The sequence below is a fragment of the Hyperolius riggenbachi genome, chromosome 4, assembly GCF_040937935.1.
Source record: "Hyperolius riggenbachi isolate aHypRig1 chromosome 4, aHypRig1.pri, whole genome shotgun sequence".
Lineage (NCBI taxonomy): Eukaryota > Metazoa > Chordata > Amphibia > Anura > Hyperoliidae > Hyperolius > Hyperolius riggenbachi.
Genome location: NC_090649.1, coordinates 373726131 through 373747189, shown reverse-complemented (window position 1 = coordinate 373747189; position 21059 = coordinate 373726131). Strand labels below are relative to the sequence as shown.

At 48.4% G+C, this 21059-nt stretch overlaps 1 protein-coding gene and 1 long non-coding RNA gene across 2 annotated transcripts in view; one reads left to right on the top strand and one right to left on the bottom strand.

Annotated features, from left to right (window-relative positions):
* Positions 1–21059, bottom strand: part of LOC137504081 (uncharacterized) — a 219372-nt gene that overhangs the window by 78500 nt on the left and 119813 nt on the right. The window lies entirely within an intron of this gene.
* OPRM1 (opioid receptor mu 1) overlaps positions 1–21059 on the top strand; it is a 224281-nt gene that overhangs the window by 173225 nt on the left and 29997 nt on the right. The window contains exon 2 of the mRNA XM_068232052.1: positions 2685–3037. Within this exon, the coding sequence (XP_068088153.1) occupies positions 2685–3037 (353 nt within the window). The remainder of the gene's footprint in view (positions 1–2684; positions 3038–21059) is intronic.

Sequence of the window (21059 nt, the reverse complement as noted above, 5' to 3'; positions counted from 1 at the left end):
TTTATGGAGGGCAAGTCTGCCATTGTAAGTGACCACAGGTAATGGCCGGGGAATCAGGGTTCGATTCCAGTCCGGTCGATTCCGGTCCAGAGTGGGAGCCTAAGAAACGGCTACCACCACCACCACACATCAAAGGAAGGCAGCAGGCACGCTGTGGACAAAGGAGCAGGAACGGCTACCATACATCCAAGGAAGGCGGCAGGCATGGCATGCACGTCCCGAGGTAGTGACCAAAAATAACAATACAGGAGGACTTTCGAGGCCCTGCTGTATAGGACACTGATCGACTTTACTACCTGTAACGAGAATCTGTTATGGAGGGCAAGTCTGCCATCCATTCAAGTGAAAGGTATGCACTGACTGTCAGGTATAATACAAAATGTGCAGTCACAGATGCAGTGAAAGTTATGCAGTGGCATGAGTAATACAATGTGCAGTCACACAGGTGCAGTTAACAGGTATGCACGGAGTGTTATATCACACTGCGTGCACTCATGTAGGTGGGTGGGTGCACTGAAGTGAACAACAGGTAGTAGTAGGTATATGTAGTGTTGGGTATTACAATGTGCACCTGTCACACACAGACAGGTACCGGACAGGCACAGTGACACTGCGTGCACTCACGTAGGTGGGTGAACAGTGATAAACAGGTAGGTATATGCAGTGGGTATTACAATGTGCACCTGTCACACACACAGGTAGTAGTCACTGAATGTGCTGGGCCTGGCAGTGGAACACACAGTAGGAATTAGCAAGGCTGTCTATGCAACACAAGTGTCAGTGGGACAAACAGAAAAAAAATAGATCACAAGAACAAGATTAGCTCTCAAAAGAGCTGTTGTGGGGTGCTTTTTTAGCAATAAGAATCAGCAAGGAGCAAGCTAACAAGCCTACAAGAGCCTAACTAAGTTTTCCCTATGAAACTCTGCAGCAGCTGCCCCTTCTCTTATTAGTCAGGCACACGAGTCAGTGAAATGCCTGATGCTGCCTGCCTTTTATAGGGGGGGGGGGGCTCCAGGAGGGAGTGTTGCCTGATTGGCTGCAATGTGCCTGCTGACTGTGATGTAGAGGGTCAAAGTTGACCCTCATGATGCACTATGGGGGCGAACCAAACTTCCGGAAAAGTTTGCGGTTCTCCGCGATCGCAAACCCCGGAAGTTTGCCGGAGACTGTTCGCCGGTGAACCGTTCGGGACAGCTCTACTCCTGTGTAACCTAAAATAGTCCAGCTAAAAGTTAACTGCAAACTCTATAAGAGAGGTTGCTGCTTTGTGACTTAGTTATATCATCATGTTGTTCAGATTGCAATGTGGTGGGCAACCAAAAGAGCTCTCTATTAAGAAAGACGCTCAGAGTTTGGCTCATTGATCACTCGGCAGATATATTGTCCTGAGGATGTGGGCAGACACCCACAAAACAAGTTGCCAGTGCAAAATTAAAACTTTTTTGTATTCATTTTAAGGTTATCCTTTCTACATATTTTAGTTTTTCATGCAGTTGTATCTATTTCAGGTGCCACTTACCCACATGAGCTCTCTGAGAAGATTGCAATATGTGCTTATTAACGTAAACAATCTAGGAGTTTATAAACTTATGAAAAAGAATTTCTGCTATTGATTTCCTACACAGGAATATAAAACTTTTTTTTCTGGAACTGAGCATTAACTTTTGACCAGAACCCTATTTGTTTGCTAGTATGAGAGTGTCGGAGAAAATGGTGATTCAAAGCCCCTTGACTTTTATTTCAGCCACATTTTGCCACTTTGTAAACTGGCAACATAAATGTAATAAGATGAAATGGTACTTTTCCAACAGCTGATTGATAAAAATCCTCGCACAGATTCAACAGACTTTTGCTTAAAAAGGAATTGTACTGAAAGTAGAAACAATGAAAAAACTACTTTTTAAAAACAAAATTCATTTATAAATTATTTAGTCAATGTTTGCCCATTCTAAAATATTTCCCCACAATGATTTACATTCTTACATTTATCACAGGTGGTGACACCTTTAGTCTTGTCAGTTGATTTCTGTGGAATGGTTATTTACTGAGAGTTCTAAAGCCGGTAGAAAATATACCTAGAGTCACAGAATGCCCTGGGAGGGGAAATTAGCATAGCAACACAGCCTTGACTATGACTAAGCATCACTGGAAGAGCAGGGTTACAGTCCACTATACAGCAATATATGGATAGAATAGGGTTTCTGTGGGTATCCTGAATAATTTACTGCATTCTACTATATGTCACTACAGTGACTTTTATAAGGCTTACAAAGATGAATGTGAAGTTGTCTGGAAATAACAGAAATGCTTAATACGGTATTTTCCTTCTGTTACAGTATTGCACATAGCTGGCATCTGGGGGAGTTTCTATAATACTGCGTGTATTAGCATAGCAGCAAACAAACAAAGCAAGGAACATTCTAAGTATTTTTGTGAACAGTGATCTAAACCGGTAATCTGAAGCAGCAAACAGACACACATGATTCTGTTTTTTTATTTGTACTTTTGGCCAGATTTAGGGAAAACATGGTCAGAAATCCTATGTGTATCTTTTGCAGAGGATCTTGACAAATGCTAATCTGGACTTCTGTGTACTGAATCTGTTATACATTTGAAAACTTTATTGTTGATCAAGTTGTACTTTAATACAAAATTATCTTTTGTCTCCCATTCTATTTCAGGTACACCAAAATGAAGACGGCCACCAATATCTACATATTCAATCTTGCCTTAGCCGATGCCCTTGCAACAAGTACACTGCCATTTCAGAGTGTGAATTACCTTATGGGAACGTGGCCTTTCGGTAATATTGTCTGTAAAGCTGTTATCTCTATAGACTACTACAATATGTTCACAAGCATTTTTACCCTGACTACAATGAGTGTTGATCGGTACATAGCAGTCTGCCATCCAGTAAAAGCTCTTGACTTCAGAACACCCCGAAATGCCAAAATTGTCAACGTCTGCAACTGGATTCTTTCTTCAGCAATCGGCTTACCTGTAATGTTTATGGCAACAACAAAGACTGATAGAGGCAAGTATAATTTGTTTTATGAAGTGTTTAAAATAACATAATACATGTGTATTGTGAATCAATATGGACATATATTCTTAAATAAAACCTGAACCGAGTAAAATTATTTAAAATAAACACATGATGTACCTGCAAATGAGTATTACATATTTACCTCACTGTCAGTTTCTCTCATTTTCTTCTTACAATAATTCCTTCTTCTGACAAGTTTTTGTCAGAACTGAAATATATCAGTTACTGTCTGTTATATATCAGTAGCTGGCTAGCTGCCAGTTATAACTGAAAGGACAACTGATGAGCAAGGTAATGTCCATGTTTCCTATGGCTCATTAGAGATGGCCCGAATCTCAAATTTTCGGTTCGCGAACTACCGCGAAAGTTCGGTTCGCATGTACTTTCGCGAACCGCAATAGACTGAGGAGGCGAACTTTAAAAACTAGAAAAATGTATGCTGGCCACAAAAGTGCTGGAAAAGTTGTTTCAAAGGGTCTAACACCTGGAGGGTGGCATGGCGGAGTGGGATACATGCCAAAAGTCCTGGGGAAAAATCTGGATTGGACGTAAAGCAGCATTTTAAGGGCAGAAATCACATTGAATGCTAAATTGCAGGCCTAAAGTGCTTTAAAACATCTTGCATGTGTATACATCAATCAGGGAGTGTAATTAGAGTACTGCTTCACATGGACACACCAAACTCACTGTGTAAGACACCGCAAACAGCTGTTTGCGTAGTGACAGCCGTGCTGGACTGGTGCGCACCATGGCAAAGTGCGGGCCGTGGCGGTTTTTAAGCCGGGCTGTGGTAGCTCAGTGATAGAACAACAGTGACTGTCCAGCTGATCAAATTTGGTCTGTCCACAATGAAGCAACGACCTTATTATCTTTGGTGTGCCACCCCCCAAGACACTCATATAGCCGGCGGTCATTGCTTTATTGTGATACGCAAGCCTCTTCACCACGGCAAGGTAATGATCACAAAGGGGAATGGGCACACGTACATGCCTTTTGTTTTGTTGTTGCAGCTGCACTGCAGCCAGAAAAATTAGGCAGGCATGTACACGCACCAGAAAAACTATTATAGCTGCCACTGCTAGCAGCAGCCTTAAAAATTCAGGAATCCGCCTAGAGTCCTGGAGCCTGTTGGTGGTGGTGGAGAAGGCAGTCAAGTGGCCTGCAGGCAGAGATGCTGTGTGGGGAGCGACTTAGTCTTGGGGCAGGAAGCCAGTCACATTGTGTGCAGGCAGAGATGCTGTGTTTGGGGACTGACTTAGTCTTCGGGTGGGCAGTAGCCCTCCGGGATCCATGCCTCATTTATTTTGATAAAGGTGAGGTACTGAACACTTTTGTGACTTAGGCGACTTCTCTTCTCAGTGACAATGCCTCCAGCTGCACTGAAGGTCCTTTCTGTCAGGACGCTTGGGGCAGGGCAAGACAGACATTGGATGGCAAATTGGGACAGCTCTGGCCACAGGTCAAACCTGCGCACCCAGTAGTCCAAGGGTTCATCGCTGCTCACAGTAGTCTACATCCTCAATTAAGGCCAGGTAGTCGGCTACCTGCCGGTCCAGGCGTGGGGGAGGGTGGATCTGGAAGGGCTAAGGCCAGGCATTCGACTAAAGAATGTCCGCATGTCCGGCATCACCATGAGATCGCTGTAGTGTCCTGTCCTTGCCTGCGTGGACATTGTAGAAGGATTACTGGCAGTGGTACCTTTATTCCATTGTGCTGTGACATCACACTTAAACGCATTGTAAAGCATAGTTGCCAGCTTGTTCTGCATGTGCTGCATCCTTTCTGCCTTCTGGTGAGTAACATGTCCGCCACTTTGTGCCTATACCGAGGGTCTAGTAGCGTGACCACCCATGTACAGCTCATTCCCCTTGAGTTTTTTTTTTTTTTTTTTATATGGGGATCCCTCAACAGGCTGGAAAGCATGAAAGATGCCATCTGCACAAAGTTGGATCCAGATGTACTATCCATCTCCTCTTGCTCTTCTTTAGCGACTTCAGGTAAGTTCTCCTCCTCCTCCCCCCAGCCACGAACAATACCACGGGAACGTCGAGCAGCCCAAGCCCCCTGCGACGCCTGCTGCAGTTCTTCTGCCGCCGCCTCCTCCTCCAAAGAAACACCTTCCTCATCATCTGAGTCTGACTCCTTTTCCCCACAAAACTCTTCCTCCCCCCCCCCCTCTGTGCTGCTGCAGGTATTGAGGAAACATCTGATTCTGATGAAAATTGCTCCCACAACTGTTCCTGCCGTAACGGGTTCTGTTCACGCTCCTCCACAGCTTGATCCACCACTCTACGCACGGCACGCTCCAGGAAGTAAGCGTATGGGATCAAGTCGCTGATGGTGCCTTCACTGCGACTGACCAGGTTGGTCACCTCCTCAAATGGCCGCATGAGCCCGCATGCATTTCGCATCAGTGTCCAGTTGTTGGGCCAGAACATCCCCATCTCCCCAGATTGTGTCCTTTTACTGTAATTGTACAGGTACTGGGTGATGGCTTTCTCCTGTTCTAGCAGGTGAGAGAACATGGCCAGGGTCGAATTCCAGCGAGTCGGGCTATCACATATCAAGCGTCTCACCGACAAGTTGTTTCTCTGCTAAATGTCCTCAAAGCGTTCCATGGCCGTGTAAGACCGCCTGAAATGCCCACACAACTTCCTGGCCTGCTTCAGGACGTCCGCTAAGCCTGGGTACTTTGACACAAATCTTTGAATGACTAGATTGAGCACATGTGCAATGCAGGGTACATGTTTCAGCTTTCCCAAATTCAATGCGGAAAGGAGATTGCTTCTGTTGTCACACGTTGCCGATCTCCAGCTGGTGTGGGGTCAGCCACTGATCTGCCTGTTTGTTAAGAGCAGCCAGGAGAGCTGCTCCAGTGTGACTCTCCACTTTGAGGCAAGACATGTCTAAGATGGCGTGACACCGTCGTACCTGGCCTGCAGCATAGGTCCTGGAGAGATGGGGCTGTGTAGCTGGAGAGGAGATCACAGCACCAGTAGAGTTGAACTGCCACTCAGCCAAGGAGGAGGAGGAGGACGACAGCGAAGAGGATGTAGCAGGAGGAGAGAAGGTGGCAGCAGGTCTGCCTGCAAGCCGTGGAGGTGTCACAAGTTGGTCCACTGCACAGCCATGTACTCCCTGCTTGTCAGCGGTCACCAGTTTGACCCAATGGGCTGTGTAAGTAATGTATCTGCCCTGACCGTGCTTGGCAGACCAGGCATCCGTGGTCAGGTGGACCCTTGACCCAATGCTGTGTGCCAGAGATGACACCACTTGCCTCTCAACTTCACGGTACAGTTTACAGCCTTTTTAGAGAAATAATTGCGGCTTGGCATCTTCCACTACCGTGTCCCAATGGCCGCAAATTTACGGAAGGCCTCATATTCCACCAGCTGGTATGGTAACAGTTGGCGAGCTAACAGTTCCGCCACGCCAGCTGTCAGATGCCAGGCAAGGAGGTGACTAGCAGAAATTGGCTTCTTCAGCTCAAATATTTCCTTCACGGACACCTGGCTGCTGTGGGCAGAGGAGCAGGCACCGCTCAAGGCGAGAGGCGGAGGAGGGTGGCTGTGAAAGTGCTAAGGAGAAAGCGGCTAAAGATTCTGCACCTGAAGGAGGAAGAGGAGAAGGAGGGTGGCTTTTCTTTTGTGTGCTGATTTTGCTCAGGTGTTCTTCCCATTGCAGTTTGTGCCTTTTCTCCATGTGCCTTTGTAAGGCACTTGTCCCTACGTAAGGCACTTGTCCCTACGTGAGTGTTGGCCTTTCCACGGCTCAATTTTTGGAGGCAGAGAGAACAGATTGCATTGCTCCGATCTGAGGCAGACACATTAAAAAATGTCCTAACCGCTGAGCCCCCTTTTGGGTGATGGGACTATGGTGGCATCAGCAGCTGACATTGAAGGACATGTTGGCTGGCTGTACATAGGTGGCGATACATGGAGCCGGACACTGTCACCAGCTGTTTCTGATGACGAGCTCCCCCTGCTTCTTTCAGGAAATTGTTTCCTCCTACTCCTCTCTGACTTCCCCTCTTAACTGTCCCCTTGGTCATCTTGTCTCTTAGGAACCCATGTGGGATCCGTATCATCATAATCATCATAATCATCCTGCCCAGCTTCGCTTGCCTCAGACACCTCCAAAAATGCACCAACAGCAGGTACTTCATCCTCCTCCTCCTCCTCACACATTACGTCCATAGTGTCGCTACCTAACTCAGACATATGAGGTTGTGTAACTTGCTTAGCGCCTTCATCTGGTTGTAACAATAATGGCTGTGAATCAGTTAATTCCCCACCAATTAGCTCCTGCGAAGTGTCAAATGCAGCAGATGTGGTGCTTGTAGTAGGGCTGGTGGCTGTGGAAGATGAGGTGTTCTGTGTTAAATAGTCAACCACGTCCTGACAATCTTGGGAGTTGATGGGACGTGCCTTCTTCTGAGCACTGTACTTTGGGCCAGGGCCGCATGAAATCACATCAACACGACCTCGCACAGACCTGCCGGGTGGCCTTCCTCTGGGTCTGCCTCTACCTGTTTTGTCCGTTGTGTCTATATCGGGGGGATGAAGTGAAACGTATGCACTGACTTGACTAATACAATGTGCAGTCACACAGGTGCAGTTAACAGGTATGCGCAGAGTGGTTTATCACACTGTGTGCACTCACGTAGGTAGGTGGGTGCACTGAACACTACAGGTAGGTATATGCAGTGATGAGGTGGGTGCACTGAACACAACAGGTAGGTATTTGCAGTGATGGGTATTACAATGTGCATCTGTCACACACAGACAGGTATCGGACAGGCACAGTAACACTGCGTGCGCTCAGCAAACGTAGGTGGGTGCACTGTAAACAACAGGTAGGTATATGCAGTAATGGGTATTACAATGTGCACCTGTCACACACAGACAGGTACCGGACAGGCACAGTGACATTGCGTGCGCTCAGCTCACGTAGGTAGGTGGGTGCACTGTGAACAACAGGTAGGTAGGTATATGCAGTGATGGGTATTACAATGTGCACCTGTCACACACAGACAGGTAACGGACAGGCACAGTGACACTGCATGCGCTCAGCTCTAGTAGGTAGGTGGGTGCACTGTGAACAACAGGTAGGTAGGTATATGCAGTACTGGGTATTACAATGTGCACCTGCCACACACACAGGTAGTCACTGAATGTGCTGGGCCTGGCAGTGGCACACACACAGTATGAATTATCAAGGCTGTCTATGCAACACAAGTGTCAGTGGGACACACAGAAAAAAAAATAGATCACAAGAGCAAGATTAGCTCTCAAAAGAGCTGTTGTGGGGTGCTATTTTAGCAATAAGAATTAGCAAGGAGCAAGCTAAGAAGCCTACAAGAGCCTAACTAATCTTTCCCTATGAGAGGCAGCAGCAGCAGCAGCTGTCCCTTCTCTATTTACTGCAGGCACACGAGTGAGTAAAATGGCCGGCGATGCCTGCCTTTTATAAGGGGGGGGGGGGGGAGTGGCTCCAGGAGGGAGTGTAGCCTGATTGGCTACAGTGTGCCTGCTGACTATGATGTAGAGGGTCAAAGTTGACCCTAATGGTGCATTATGGGGCGAACCGAACTTCCGGTAAAGTTTGTGGTTCTCCGCGATCGCGGACCCCCGGAAGTTCGCTGGGAACCGTTCGGGCCATCTCTATTGCTCATGTGAGTGATATTACAGTTTAATAGTGTGCTGACCAAGAAGCCGTTATAGGGTAATGGCCATTTTCAAAATGGAGGATGGAGAATTCAATTGATCACAGTAAAACAAACCGTATACAGGAGAGGAGAAAGAGATTGAGGAGTAGACTGCATGGGAGGTAGGTATGACAGGTGTATGCTTATTTTGACTTTTAATTTTCAGTTCAGCTTTGCTTTAAATCAAACTCAAGGAACAAATGTTTCCCAGTCTCATGCAGGCACTTTGTGGCAGAGCCTGTTTGCGACTGGTGCGTAACGGGTACAGTATATCTGTACTCACTTTGGTGTCTTCCTGAGTCAACAACTAGGGATGAGTGAGCACAGTTCAGGAGAAGTAAAAGTGTACTCACTTTTGTCCAAGGGGGAGGGTACTCCACATTGCTCTCTACCCTCCTGCTATTTCCTACTTTATGACTGTATTTCTGTTGTGAAGGAGAAAGTGTTGGGAGAATGGAGTGTAGCACGGAGCACCATGCCAAGAGAAAGTCACAATATATAAATATAATAATATTTTTTATAGCGCTTTTCTACCTAAGGAATCAAAGCGCTGTGACTCTGCAGTCTCAAAGGCTTGTGTAAAGTGGTGTGTGTTTAGCCTTTTCTTAAAGAGAACTTAAGGAGGTGCGGGGGGGGGGGCAGATGGGACACAAAGGCATGTTCCCTTCCTCACGGCATGCCTCTCTGCCCTCCCCCCACCACCACGCTATAGCCCCCTAAAATTAGCAATAATGATTGTCGTTATTTCAGAGGGTAATGGTGGAGGGGGATTCCCTGCTCAAAACTCCCTCTAGGGGCGTTCCAGCAGGCTTTCCCCAGCTGCCATTGTACAGCTTTCTCTCCTTGGCCATGCCCCTCCTGCTCCCCCACCTCCCTGCATGCTGGGAGAGAATCGCTCTCTCTCATTACAGAATCATGACACCAGAGGTCACAAAAGTGAAAGTCGGCCACAGCAGGCCAGCAGAGAGCGGCATGGATGGCAGCTACCTGATCCGCCGAGCTCCCTCGGTTCATGTAGCATTGTTTTATATGTAGAGATGATCGGAAAGAGCAAATTCCGTTCCACCGGAATTCACAGATTCCGCCAGCGCTGAGTTCCGTCGCTATGAAAATTACACCGGATTTTTGCGAAATTCTGCGGAATTCCAGATCCTGGAGGAAAAATTTAAATAATCGCAAATGGAACTTTTATATGCTAAATGGTAGCCCATAGTACCTATTGACTGTTCCCTTAGTCCTTTTTCTCCTTTCCTCCCTCCTCCCTTTCTCCCCTCCTCCAGGAGGGTCTTGTCTTCCAGGGAATTGTAGGATTTCAAAAGCCAGCTTACATACTTTGGCCGGGAATCGAACCCAGGTCTAGTGCTTGGTAGGCAGCTCTCTTCACCACTATACCACCACCAACACTACTTGCTGAAACCAGCCTAGCATGTACCATTATGATATATCCTAGAGAAAATTGAGCTTGCTTAGGGAATAGTAGGATTTCAAAAGCCAACTCACATACATTGGCCAGGAATCAAACCCAGGCCTACCGCTCTGTAGGCTGCTATCCTAACCATTATACCGCCAACACAACACAACACACTACAATGCTACATGCTGAAGCCAGCCTAGCATGTACCATTGTGATATACCCAAGAAAAAAATGAGCTTGCTTAGGTAATTGTAGGATTTCAAAAGCCAGCTTACATACATTGGCCCGGAATCGAACCCAGGTTTAGTGCTCGGTAGGCTGCTATCCTAACCATTATATCACCAACACAACACACTACAATGCTACATGCTGAAGCCAGCCTAGCATGTACCATTGTGATATACCCAAGAGAAAAATGAGCGTGCTTAGGGAATTGTAGGATTTCAAAAGCCAGCTTACATACTTTGGCCGGGAATCAAACCCAGGTCTAGTGCTTGGTAGGCAGCTCTCTTCACCACTATACCACCACCAACACTACTTGCTGAAACCAGCCTAGCATGTACCATTATGATATATCCTAGAGAAAATTGAGCTTGCTTAGGGAATAGTAGGATTTCAAAAGCCAACTCCCATACATTGGCCAGGAATCAAACCCAGGCCTACCGCTCTGTAGGCTGCTATCCTAACCATTATACCGCCAACACAACACAACACACTACAATTCTACATGCTGAAGCCAGCCTAGCATGTACCATTGTGATATACCCAAGAAAAAAATGAGCTTGCTTAGGTAATTGTAGGATTTCAAAAGCCAGCTTACATACATTGGCCCGGAATCGAACCCAGGTCTAGTGCTCGGTAGGCTGCTATCCTAACCATTATATCACCAACACAACACACTACAATGCTACATGCTGAAGCCAGCCTAGCATGTACCATTGTGATATACCCAAGAGAAAAATGAGTGTGCTTAGGGAATTGTAGGATTTCAAAAGCCAGCTTACATACATTGGCCGGGAATCGAACCCAGGTCTAGTGCTCTGTAGGCAGCTCTCTTCACCACTATACCACCACCAACACTACTTGCTGAAGCCAGCCTAGCATGTACCATTATGATATATCCTAGAGAAAATTGAGCTTGCTTAGGGAATAGTAGGATTTCAAAAGCCAACTCACATACAGGGCCGTGCAGAGGGTCCTTAAGTGGGGGGTGCTCAAATTTAAAAAGGGGGCCTGGCAATGCTTTCCCCCGCATGCCCCCCCCCCCCCCATCGTTTCTGGCTACGGGGGTATTGATTGCCATGCTGCTGAATGCAGGTGTTGGGTGCCATGTGGGTTCTGGGTGTGAGTACAGAGTGTCATGTGGGTTCTGGCTATGGTTGAGTATCAAGTGTCATGCGGGTGTTGATTGCAAGTACTTAGTGCCATGTAAGATCTGGGTGCATGTACTCGATGTCATGTGGGTGCAGGTACTGCGTGTGACATGGGTGCGAATACTTGGTGCCATGCCTGTACTGGCTGCTGGCTATGGGTGGGCTTTGGGCATCACATGGGTTTTGAATGCAGGTACTTTGGGTGCGGGTACGGGTTAAGTGGATACTTGGTGCAGATAGTGGGTGCCATGTGGAAGCTGTGTGCAGGTGTGAGTACAGGGTGCAATTTTAGGCCTGGGTGCAGATACTTGGTGTCATGTGAGTGTGAGTACTGGGTGCCAGCTATGAGGGGAAGGGGTGGCTGCTGGGAAATGTAGAGGTCAGTGTCGGTGCTGCAGGAAAGGGCAGGGCCATGCAGAGGATCCTCAAGGGTGTGGTGCTCAAATTTGAAATTGATAAATCGTGTTAAATTGTGTATATAATACCCCCTCTCCAGAAAGCATAAGGCAGTCTTAACACACACGCACGCACGCACACACACACACACACACACACACCTACCTACCTTTATAGCAGTATCAGGCAGACTTTGTGTCTCCTTCCAACCAACTCTTTTGGTGCTACCACCCTCAAATCAGCAGTGATAGGTGCCCATTGTTAGTGGGTTAGAGTGGGCACAGTGGGGCCCACTGTGGAGGCACAGACTCACCTTTCATTACTGGGACCTCTGTCCCTCTTGATCAGCACCCAAGCCTCTTTTCAGGCAAAGAAGTGGTTACCAATATGCAGTGGTTGTTAAGCATTAATAGATGCAAAACTGCAGTAAGTGCCCAGATGCAGTGGATGGTAAGACGCAAAGGTTCACTTTGTGGTAAGTTGCAGTGGGTGCCGAGATGCCAAAGTAAAGTTTGTGTCAAGCTGCTTTGTGTACCAAGATCCAGTTTGTATTGGGTGTTTATTTGCTGTGGGTGCTATGCAGTATTGGGTGCTGAATGAGTAGCAGATCGTGAGAAACAATAGTGGGTGCCATGTGAGTGCTAATTGGTACAGGGAGCCATGTGAGTGTTGGACATGAGTGAGTAGGGAGTGCCAAGTGTGGTCTGGATGTGTGCCATGGGAGAGTACTGAATCTCATATGGGTTCGGACCAAGGATGGGTACTGGGTGCTATTTGGGTGCTGGCCATGAAAGGGTACTAGGTGCATATAATGGCTTTGGAACTTGGTGACATGTGAGTACTATGCCATGTGGGTCTTAGGTGCAAATACTGAGTGCCAAGTGGGTACTGGGAGTGAGTACATGGTGACATATGGGTGATGCGTGCTGGCTAGTGGGGTATTTGTTGTCATGTGGGTGCTAAAGGCAGATGCTGGGTGCCATGTGGGTTCTGGGTGCTGGCACAGGGTGTCTTGTGGATTCTGGCTGTATGGGTGTGTATCAACCATCATGTAGGTGTTGATTGCAGGTAGTGTTGGGCGAACATCTAGATGTTCGGGTTCGGGCCGAACAGGCCGAACATGGCCGCGATGTTCGGGTGTTCGAGCCGAACTCCGAACATAATGGAAGTCAATGGGGACCCGAACTTTCGTGCTTTGTAAAGCCTCCTTACATGCCACATACGCCAAATTTACAGGGTATGTGCACCTTGGGAGTGGGTACAAGAGGGAAAACAATTTAGCAAAAAGAGCTTATAGTTTTTGAGAAAATCGATTTTAAAGTTTCAAAGGGAAAACTGTCTTTTAAATGCTGGAAATGTCTGTTTTCTTTGCACAGGTAACATGCTTTTTGTCGGCATGCAGTCATAAATGTAATACAGATAAGAGGTTCCAGGAAAAGGGACCGGTAATGCTAACCCAGCAGCAGCACACGTGATGGAACAGGAGGAGGGCGGCGCAGGAGGAGAAGGCCACGCTTTGAGACACAACAACCCAGGCCTTGCATGAGGACAAGAAGCGTGCGGATAGCATGCATTTTGCCGCCATGCAGTCATAAATGTAATACAGATAAGAGGTTCCAGGAAAAGGGACCGGTAACGCTAACCCAGCAGCAGCACATGTGATGGAACAGGAGGAGGGCGGCGCAGGAGGAGAAGGCCACGCTTTGAGACACAACAACCCAGGCCTTGCATGAGGACAAGAAGCGTGCGGATAGCATCCATTTTGCCGCCATGCAGTCATAAATGTAATACAGATAAGAGGTTCCAGGAAAAGGGACCGGTAACGCTAACCCAGCAGCAGCACACGTGATGGAACAGGAGGAGGCGCAGGAGGAGAAGGCCACGCTTTGAGACACAACAACCCAGGCCTTGCATGAGGACAAGAAGCGTGCGGATAGCATGCATTTTGCCGCCATGCAGTCATAAATGTAATACAGATAAGAGGTTCCAGGAAAAGGGACCGGTAACGCTAACCCAGCAGCAGCACACGTGATGGAACAGGAGGAGGCGCAGGAGGAGAAGGCCACGCTTTGAGACACCCACTTAACCCACTGCTGGACGCTTGAGAGCTCATCCAATTAATTATCTGGTCCTGTTCTTTTGGATTTGTGAGGGTTGATTTCCTGGACAACATGGGCGGTATTGAGTGGGTTTTCTTCGGTGCTCCACTGTGGCCTGTACGTGAACCGTCAGGGGAAACACCTCTTCCCTTGCCCCTCCCTCTTTCACAGGATTTCTTCTTCATTTCACTTATCCTTAAAGTACACGCTGACTGGCAGCAGTACAGTGGCAGTACAGAAATGCTATACAGCGGTGGGTGAGCGGTGTACTACTGTTCCAGCAGCGACACAGAGCACAATGCTATACAGTGGTAGGTGAGCGGTGTACTACTGTTCCCAGCAGCGACACAGAGCACAATACTATACAGTGGTGGGTGAGCGGTGTACTACTGTTCCCAGCAGCAACACAGAGCACAATTCTATACAGTGGTGGGTGAGCGGTATACTACTGTTCCCAGCAGCGACACAGAGCACAATGCTATACAGTGGTTGGTGAGCGGTGTACTACTGTTCCCAGCAGCAACACAGAGCACAATGCTATACAGTGGTTGGTGAGCGGTGTACTACTGTTCCCAGCAGGGACACAGAGCACAATGCTATACAGTGGTGGGTGAGCGGTGTACTACTGTTCCCAGCAGCGACACAGAGCACAATACTATACAGTGGTGGGTGAGCGGTGTACTAATGTTCCCAGCAGCGACACAGAGCACAATACTATACAGTGGTGGGTGAGCGGTGTACTACTGTTCCCAGCAGCGACACAGAGCACAATACTATACAGCGGTGGGAGAGCGGTGTACTACTGTTCCCAGCAGCGACACAGAGCACAATGCTATACAGTGGTGGGTGAGCGGTGTACTACTGTTCCCAGCAGCGACACAGAGCACAATGCTATACAGTGGTTGGTGAGCGGTGTACTACTGTTCCCAGCAGCGACACAGAGCACAATGCTATACAGTGGTTGGTGAGCGGTGTACTACTGTTCCCAGCAGCGACACAGAGCACAAAGCTATACAGTGGTTGGTGAGTGGTGTACTACTGTTCCCAGCAGCGACACAGAGCACAATGCTATACAGTGGTGGGTGAGCGGTGTACTACTGTTCCCAGCAGCGACACAGAGCACAATGCTATACAGTGGTTGGTGAGCGGTGTACTACTGTTCCAGCAGCGACACAGAGCACAATGCTATACAGTGGTTGGTGAGCGGTGTACTACTGTTCCCAGCAGCAAAACAGAGCACAATGCTATACAGTGGTGGGTGAGCGGTGTACTACTGTTCCCAGCAGCGACACAGAGCACAATGCTATACAGTGGTTGGTGAGCGGTGTACTACTGTTCCCAGCAGCGACACAGAGCACAATGCTATACAGTGGTTGGTGAGCGGTGTACTACTGTTCCCAGCAGCGACACAGAGCACAATGCTATACAGTGGTGGGTGAGCAGTGTACTACTGGTCCCAGCAGAGACACAGAGCACAATGCTATACAGTGGTGGTTGAGCGGTGTACTACTGTTCCCAGCAGAGACACAGAGCACAATGCTATACAGTGGTTGGTGAGCGGTGTACTACTGTTCCCAGCAGAGACACAGAGCACAATGCTATACAGTGGTGGTTGAGCGGTGTACTACTGTTCCCAGCAGAGACACAGAGTGGCAGTAAACACAATGCTATACAGTGGTGGGTGAGCGGTGTACACAGAGTGGCAGTAAACACAATGCTATATAGTGTGGGTGAGCGGTGTACTACTGTTCCCAGCAGCGACACAATGACTGGGGGGACCCTGGCTAGCCTGGCTGGAGAGAGAACTACCCTGCCTGCCTACCCAAAGCTAAAACCCACAGACAAATGGCGGAGAAATGACGTGGATCGGGTATTTATTTACCCGAACCACGTGACCCGTTCGGCCAATCAGAACGCGTTCGGGTCCGAACCACGTGACCCGTTCGGCCAATCACAGCGCTAGCCGAATGTTCGGGGAACGTTCGGCCATGCGCTCTTAGTTCGGCCATATGGCCGAACGGTTTGGCCGAACACCATCAGGTGTTCGGGCTGAACTCGAACATCACCCGAACAGGGTGATGTTCTGCAGAACCCCGAACAGTGGCGAACACTGTTCGCCCCAACACTAATTGCAGGTACTCAGTCCCTTTTGAGTTCTGGGTGCAAGTACTGAATGTCATATGTGAGTGCTTGCTGTGGGTGCTGGGCACAAAGTGGAGGATTAGTGCAACTGGAACTAGTGCAGATGAAATATGTGGGTGTTGGGTACTGGGTATCACATAGGTGCAAATACTTGGTGCCATGCCTGCACTGGGTGCTAGCTCTGGGTGGGTGTTGAGTGTCACGTGGGTTCTGAGTGCAGGTACTTCAGGTGCTAGTATTGGTTATGTGAGTGGGTGCCATGTGGAGGCTGTGTGCAGATGTGAGTAGTGAGTGACATGTCAGAGTACTGTGCCACAAGGTGTGAGTACTGGGTGCCAGCTATAGGGTGAAGGGGTGCAGGTATTGGGTGTCATGTGGCTGTTTGATGCAAGTACTAAGTGCCATATTGAGGCCGGATGTGAGTATTGGATGCAGGGTGCTTGGTGCAAGTACTGGGTGCTTGCTATAGTGAGGGTTACATTGAGTGTAATGTGGTTGATAAATATTGGTGGGATTGCTGTGGGTGCAGGGGGTGGGAGGTTACTGTGGGTACTGCTATGAATGGCATAGTTGCTGCTAGGGGAGGTCGAGGTCAGTGTGGTTTATGGGGGAAGGGTAGGTCACTGTGGGTGCAGGGGGGAGAAGTAACTGTGGGTGCTGTGGAAAGTAGAGGTCAGTATGGGTGCTGGAGGAAAGGGAGGTCACTGTGGGTCCTTTGGGGGAAATCACTGTGGGTCTCGGGAGGTGAAGTCATTGTGGGTGCAGGGGGTGGGATGTCACTATGGGTGCTGCTACGAATGCTGCTAAGGGAAGTAGAGGTCAGTGTGGGTGCTGTGGAAGGAAGAGATGAGTGTGGGTGCTGGGGGAAGGGTAGGCCACTGTGGGTGCTGAGAGAAGTCAGTGTGGTTACTGGAGGAGGGAGTGGATGCTGGGTGTTGGGAGAAGCCACTGTGGGCGCTGGCAATTGGAGAGGTCACTGTAGGTGCTGCTTTTGGGATGGGAGGTCCCTGTGAGTGCTGCAGGGGAAAGGAGGGTAGCCACTGGGGGAGGTAAAATCCCTCTGGGTGCTGGGGGAGGGATAGGTCAGTGTGGGTGCTGTGATAGGCAGGATCACTGCTAGAGCTAGGGAGGGAGAGGTCACTGTGGGTGCTAAGTGGAGGGAGAGGTCACTGTGGGTGCTGGGGGAGGGAGAGGTCACTATGGGTCCTAGGTGGAGGGAGAGATCACTGTGGGTGCTAGGTGGAGGTCACTGTGGGTGCTGGGGGAGGGAGGGAGAGGTCACTGTGGGTGCTGGGGGAGGGAGAGGTCACTATGGGTCCCAGGTGGAGGGAGAGGTCACTGTGGGTGCTAGGTGGAGGGAGAGGTCACTGTGGGTGCTAGATGGAGGGAGAGGTCACTGTGGATGCTGGGTAAGAGAGAGGTCACTGTGGGTGCTAGGTGGAGGGAGAGGTCACTGTGGGTGCTGGGTAAGAGATAGGTCACTGTGGGTGCTAGGTGGAGGGAGAGGTCACTGTGGGTGCTAGGGGGAGGGAGAGGTCACTGTGGGTGCTGGGGGAGGGAGAGGTCACTGTGGGTGCTGGGGGAGGGAGAGGTCACTGTGGGTACTGGGGAGGGAGAGGTCCCAGGTGGAGGGAGAGGTCACTGTGGGTGCTAGGTGGAGGGAGAGGTCACTGTGGGTGCTGGGTAAGAGAGAGGTCACTGTGGGTGCTAGGTGGAGAGAGAGGTCACTGTGGGTGCTAGGTGAAGGGAGATGTCACTGTGGGTACTGGGTAGCGAGAGGTCAGTATGGGTCCTAGGTGGAGGGAGAGGTCACTGTGAGTGCTAGTGGAGGGAGTGGTCACTGGGTACTAGGTGGAGGGAGAGGTCACTATGGGTGCTGGGGGAGATAGAGGTCAGTATGGGTCCTAGGTGAAGGGAGAGGTCAGTATACCACACTAGGATTCCTGTCTGGGCCTCTTCACTTGAAAGTGTCCCAGGCGGGGGTGGAGCTTCCCGCGGGTGGGCGGGGTTTACCGCGGTCAGGGGCGGAGCTTATTTTGTGCAGCGATAAAGGCCTTTTTTGAAGTTTATAAAAAGGGGGGTGCCTGGGCACCCAGAGCACCCCCCTGTGCACGTGCCTGCTCACATACATTGGCCAGGAATCAAACCCAGGCCTACCGCTCTGTAGGCTGCTATCCTAACCATTATACCGCCAACACAACACAACACAACACACTACAATGCTACATGCTGAAGCCAGCCTAGCATGTACCATTGTGATATACCCAAGAGAAAAATGAGCTTGCTTAGGTAATTGTAGGATTTCAAAAGCCAGCTTACATACATTGGCCCGGAATCGAACCTAGGTCTAGTGCTTGGTAGGCTGCTATCCTAACCATTATATCACCAACACAACACACTACAATGCTACATGCTGAAGCCAGCCTAGCATGTACCATTGTGATATACCCAAGAGAAAAATGAGCTTGCTTAGGGAATTGTAGGATTTCAAAAGCCAGCTTACATACATTGGCTGGGAATCGAACCCAGGTCTAGTGCTTGGTAGGCTGCTAGACTAACCATTATACCACCAACACAACACACTACAATGCTACATGCTGAGGCCAGCCTAGCATGTACCATTGTGATATATCCAAGAGAAAAATGAGCTTGCTTAAGGAATTGTAGGATTTCAAAGGCCAGCTTACATACATTGGCCAGGAATCTAACCCAGGCCTACCGCTTGGTAGGCTGCTATCCTAACCATTATTCCACCAACACTACATGCTGAAACTTCTTGGAGCAGACTTACTTCCTCCCTCCAAAAGACACACATACATCCCCATAAAATCATTCAACAGCAACTGCGTGCACAGTCTTTTTGGTACACAGTCTCTGTGGCACAATTGGTTAGCGTGTTTGGCTGTTAACTGCAAGATTGGTGGTTCAAGCCCACCCAGGCATGGCATTGCCTTTTGTGTTCAACAGTTTTCCGAAGAGAACCCCAGATAGCCATGTAGAATCATCTCTCTCTCTAGTAGGGATGGTCACCGCTTTCCGCAGAATTGTATTTTCCGCAATTTTGGGCGGAAATTGGTCATTCAATTGCTTTTTCAATCCGGTGGAATTCCGAAATTGCCTATGAAATTCTGCCGGTATCCGTTGATGGTTTTAAGCTGAAAATGCAGTTCAATGGCATCAAGTCCTAGAGAGAGAGAGAGAGAGAGAGAGAGCTCATTTTTCTCTTGGGTACATCACAATAGTACATGCTAGGCTGGCCTCAGCATGTAGCATTGTAGTGTGTTGTGTTGGTGGTATAATGGTTAGGATAGCAGCCTACAGAGTGGTAGGCCTGGGTTAGATTCCTGGCCAATGTATGTGAGTTGGCTTTTGAAATCCTACTATTCCCTAAGCAAGCTAATTTTTCTCTTGGCTATATCACAATGGTACATGCAAGGCTGGCTTCAGCATGTAGCATTGTAGTGTGTTGTGTTGGTGGTATAATGGTTAGGATAGCAGCCTACCGAGCACTAGACCTGGGTTCGATTCCCGGCCAATGTATGTAAGCTGGCTTTTGAAATCCTACAATTCCCTAAGCAAGCTCATTTTTCTCTTGGATATGTCACAATGGTACATGCTAGGCTGGCTTCAGCATGTAGCATGTGTGTTGTGCTGGTGGTATAATGGTTAGGATAGCAGCCTACAGAGCACTAGACCTGGGTTCGATTCCCGGCCAATGTATGTAAGCTGGCTTTTGAAATCCTACAATTCCCTAAGCAAGCTCATTTTTTCTCTTGGATATATCACAATGGTACATGCTAGGCTGGCTTCAGCATGTAGCATTGTAGTGTGTTGTGTTGGTGGTATAATGGTTAGGATAGCAGCCTACAGAGCGGTAGGCCTGGGTTCAATTCCTGGCCAATGTATGCGAGTTGGCTTTTGAAATCCTACAATTCCCTAAGCAAGCTCATTTTTCTCTTGGATATATCATAATGGTACATGCTAGGCTGGCTTCAGCATGTAGTGTTAGTGATGGTATAGTGGTGAAGAGAGCTGCCTACCAAGCACTAGAACCTGGGTTCGATTCCCGGCCAAGGTATGTAAGCTGGCTTTTGAAATCCTACAATTCCCTGGAAGGGGTAAGGGAGGATGGAGGAAGTCTGTCAAAAAGAAATTCATCTTATTAGGCCGAAATCAGTTCGGTGGGAAAAAAATTAAATTCCGTAAAATTCAGCGGAATTTCACATTGATCCGCGGAAATTCCGCCATAATGATATAGCAATTCCGTTCCATCACAACGGAATGGAATCATCAAATTCCGGCCTGAATCACGGAATTCTTAATTCCGCGGAATCCAGCGACAATTCCTATTTATATGTGCCCACCTCAGGCTCTCTTTAAAGCTGTCCCAAGAAAGAATCTCTGACACTGATTGTTCCAAAGAGTAGGGGCTGCATGGGAAAAGGCACCAAAAGTTTTAAAAAGGATCCTGGGAATAATCACGTTCATCTTATTAGTAGTGTGTAGGGTGCGTGGAGGGGCATATAGTTCCAATAGATCCACTATGTAATTGGGTCTCATGTGGTTTAGGGTCTTGAATGTCAGCAGGCATATTTTAAAATGGTTTCTCCTGTTAACTGGCAACCAGTAAAGAGAATTTGCAGAACTGTGAAGATGTATGAGCTGCAGGGGGCATTGGCTAGGAGCTTGCTGCATTCTCTACTAGTTGTAAGGGCACAGAACTTTATCCAGGTATATCATGAATAAGGCATTGCAGTAGTACACAAAAGCATGAACAAGAGTAAGTAGGTCTTAAGCTGGGATAAGGTATTTCATTCTCACTATATTACTTAAATGGAAGAATGAGGGTTTGACAACAGCTGATACCTGCTGATGAGTG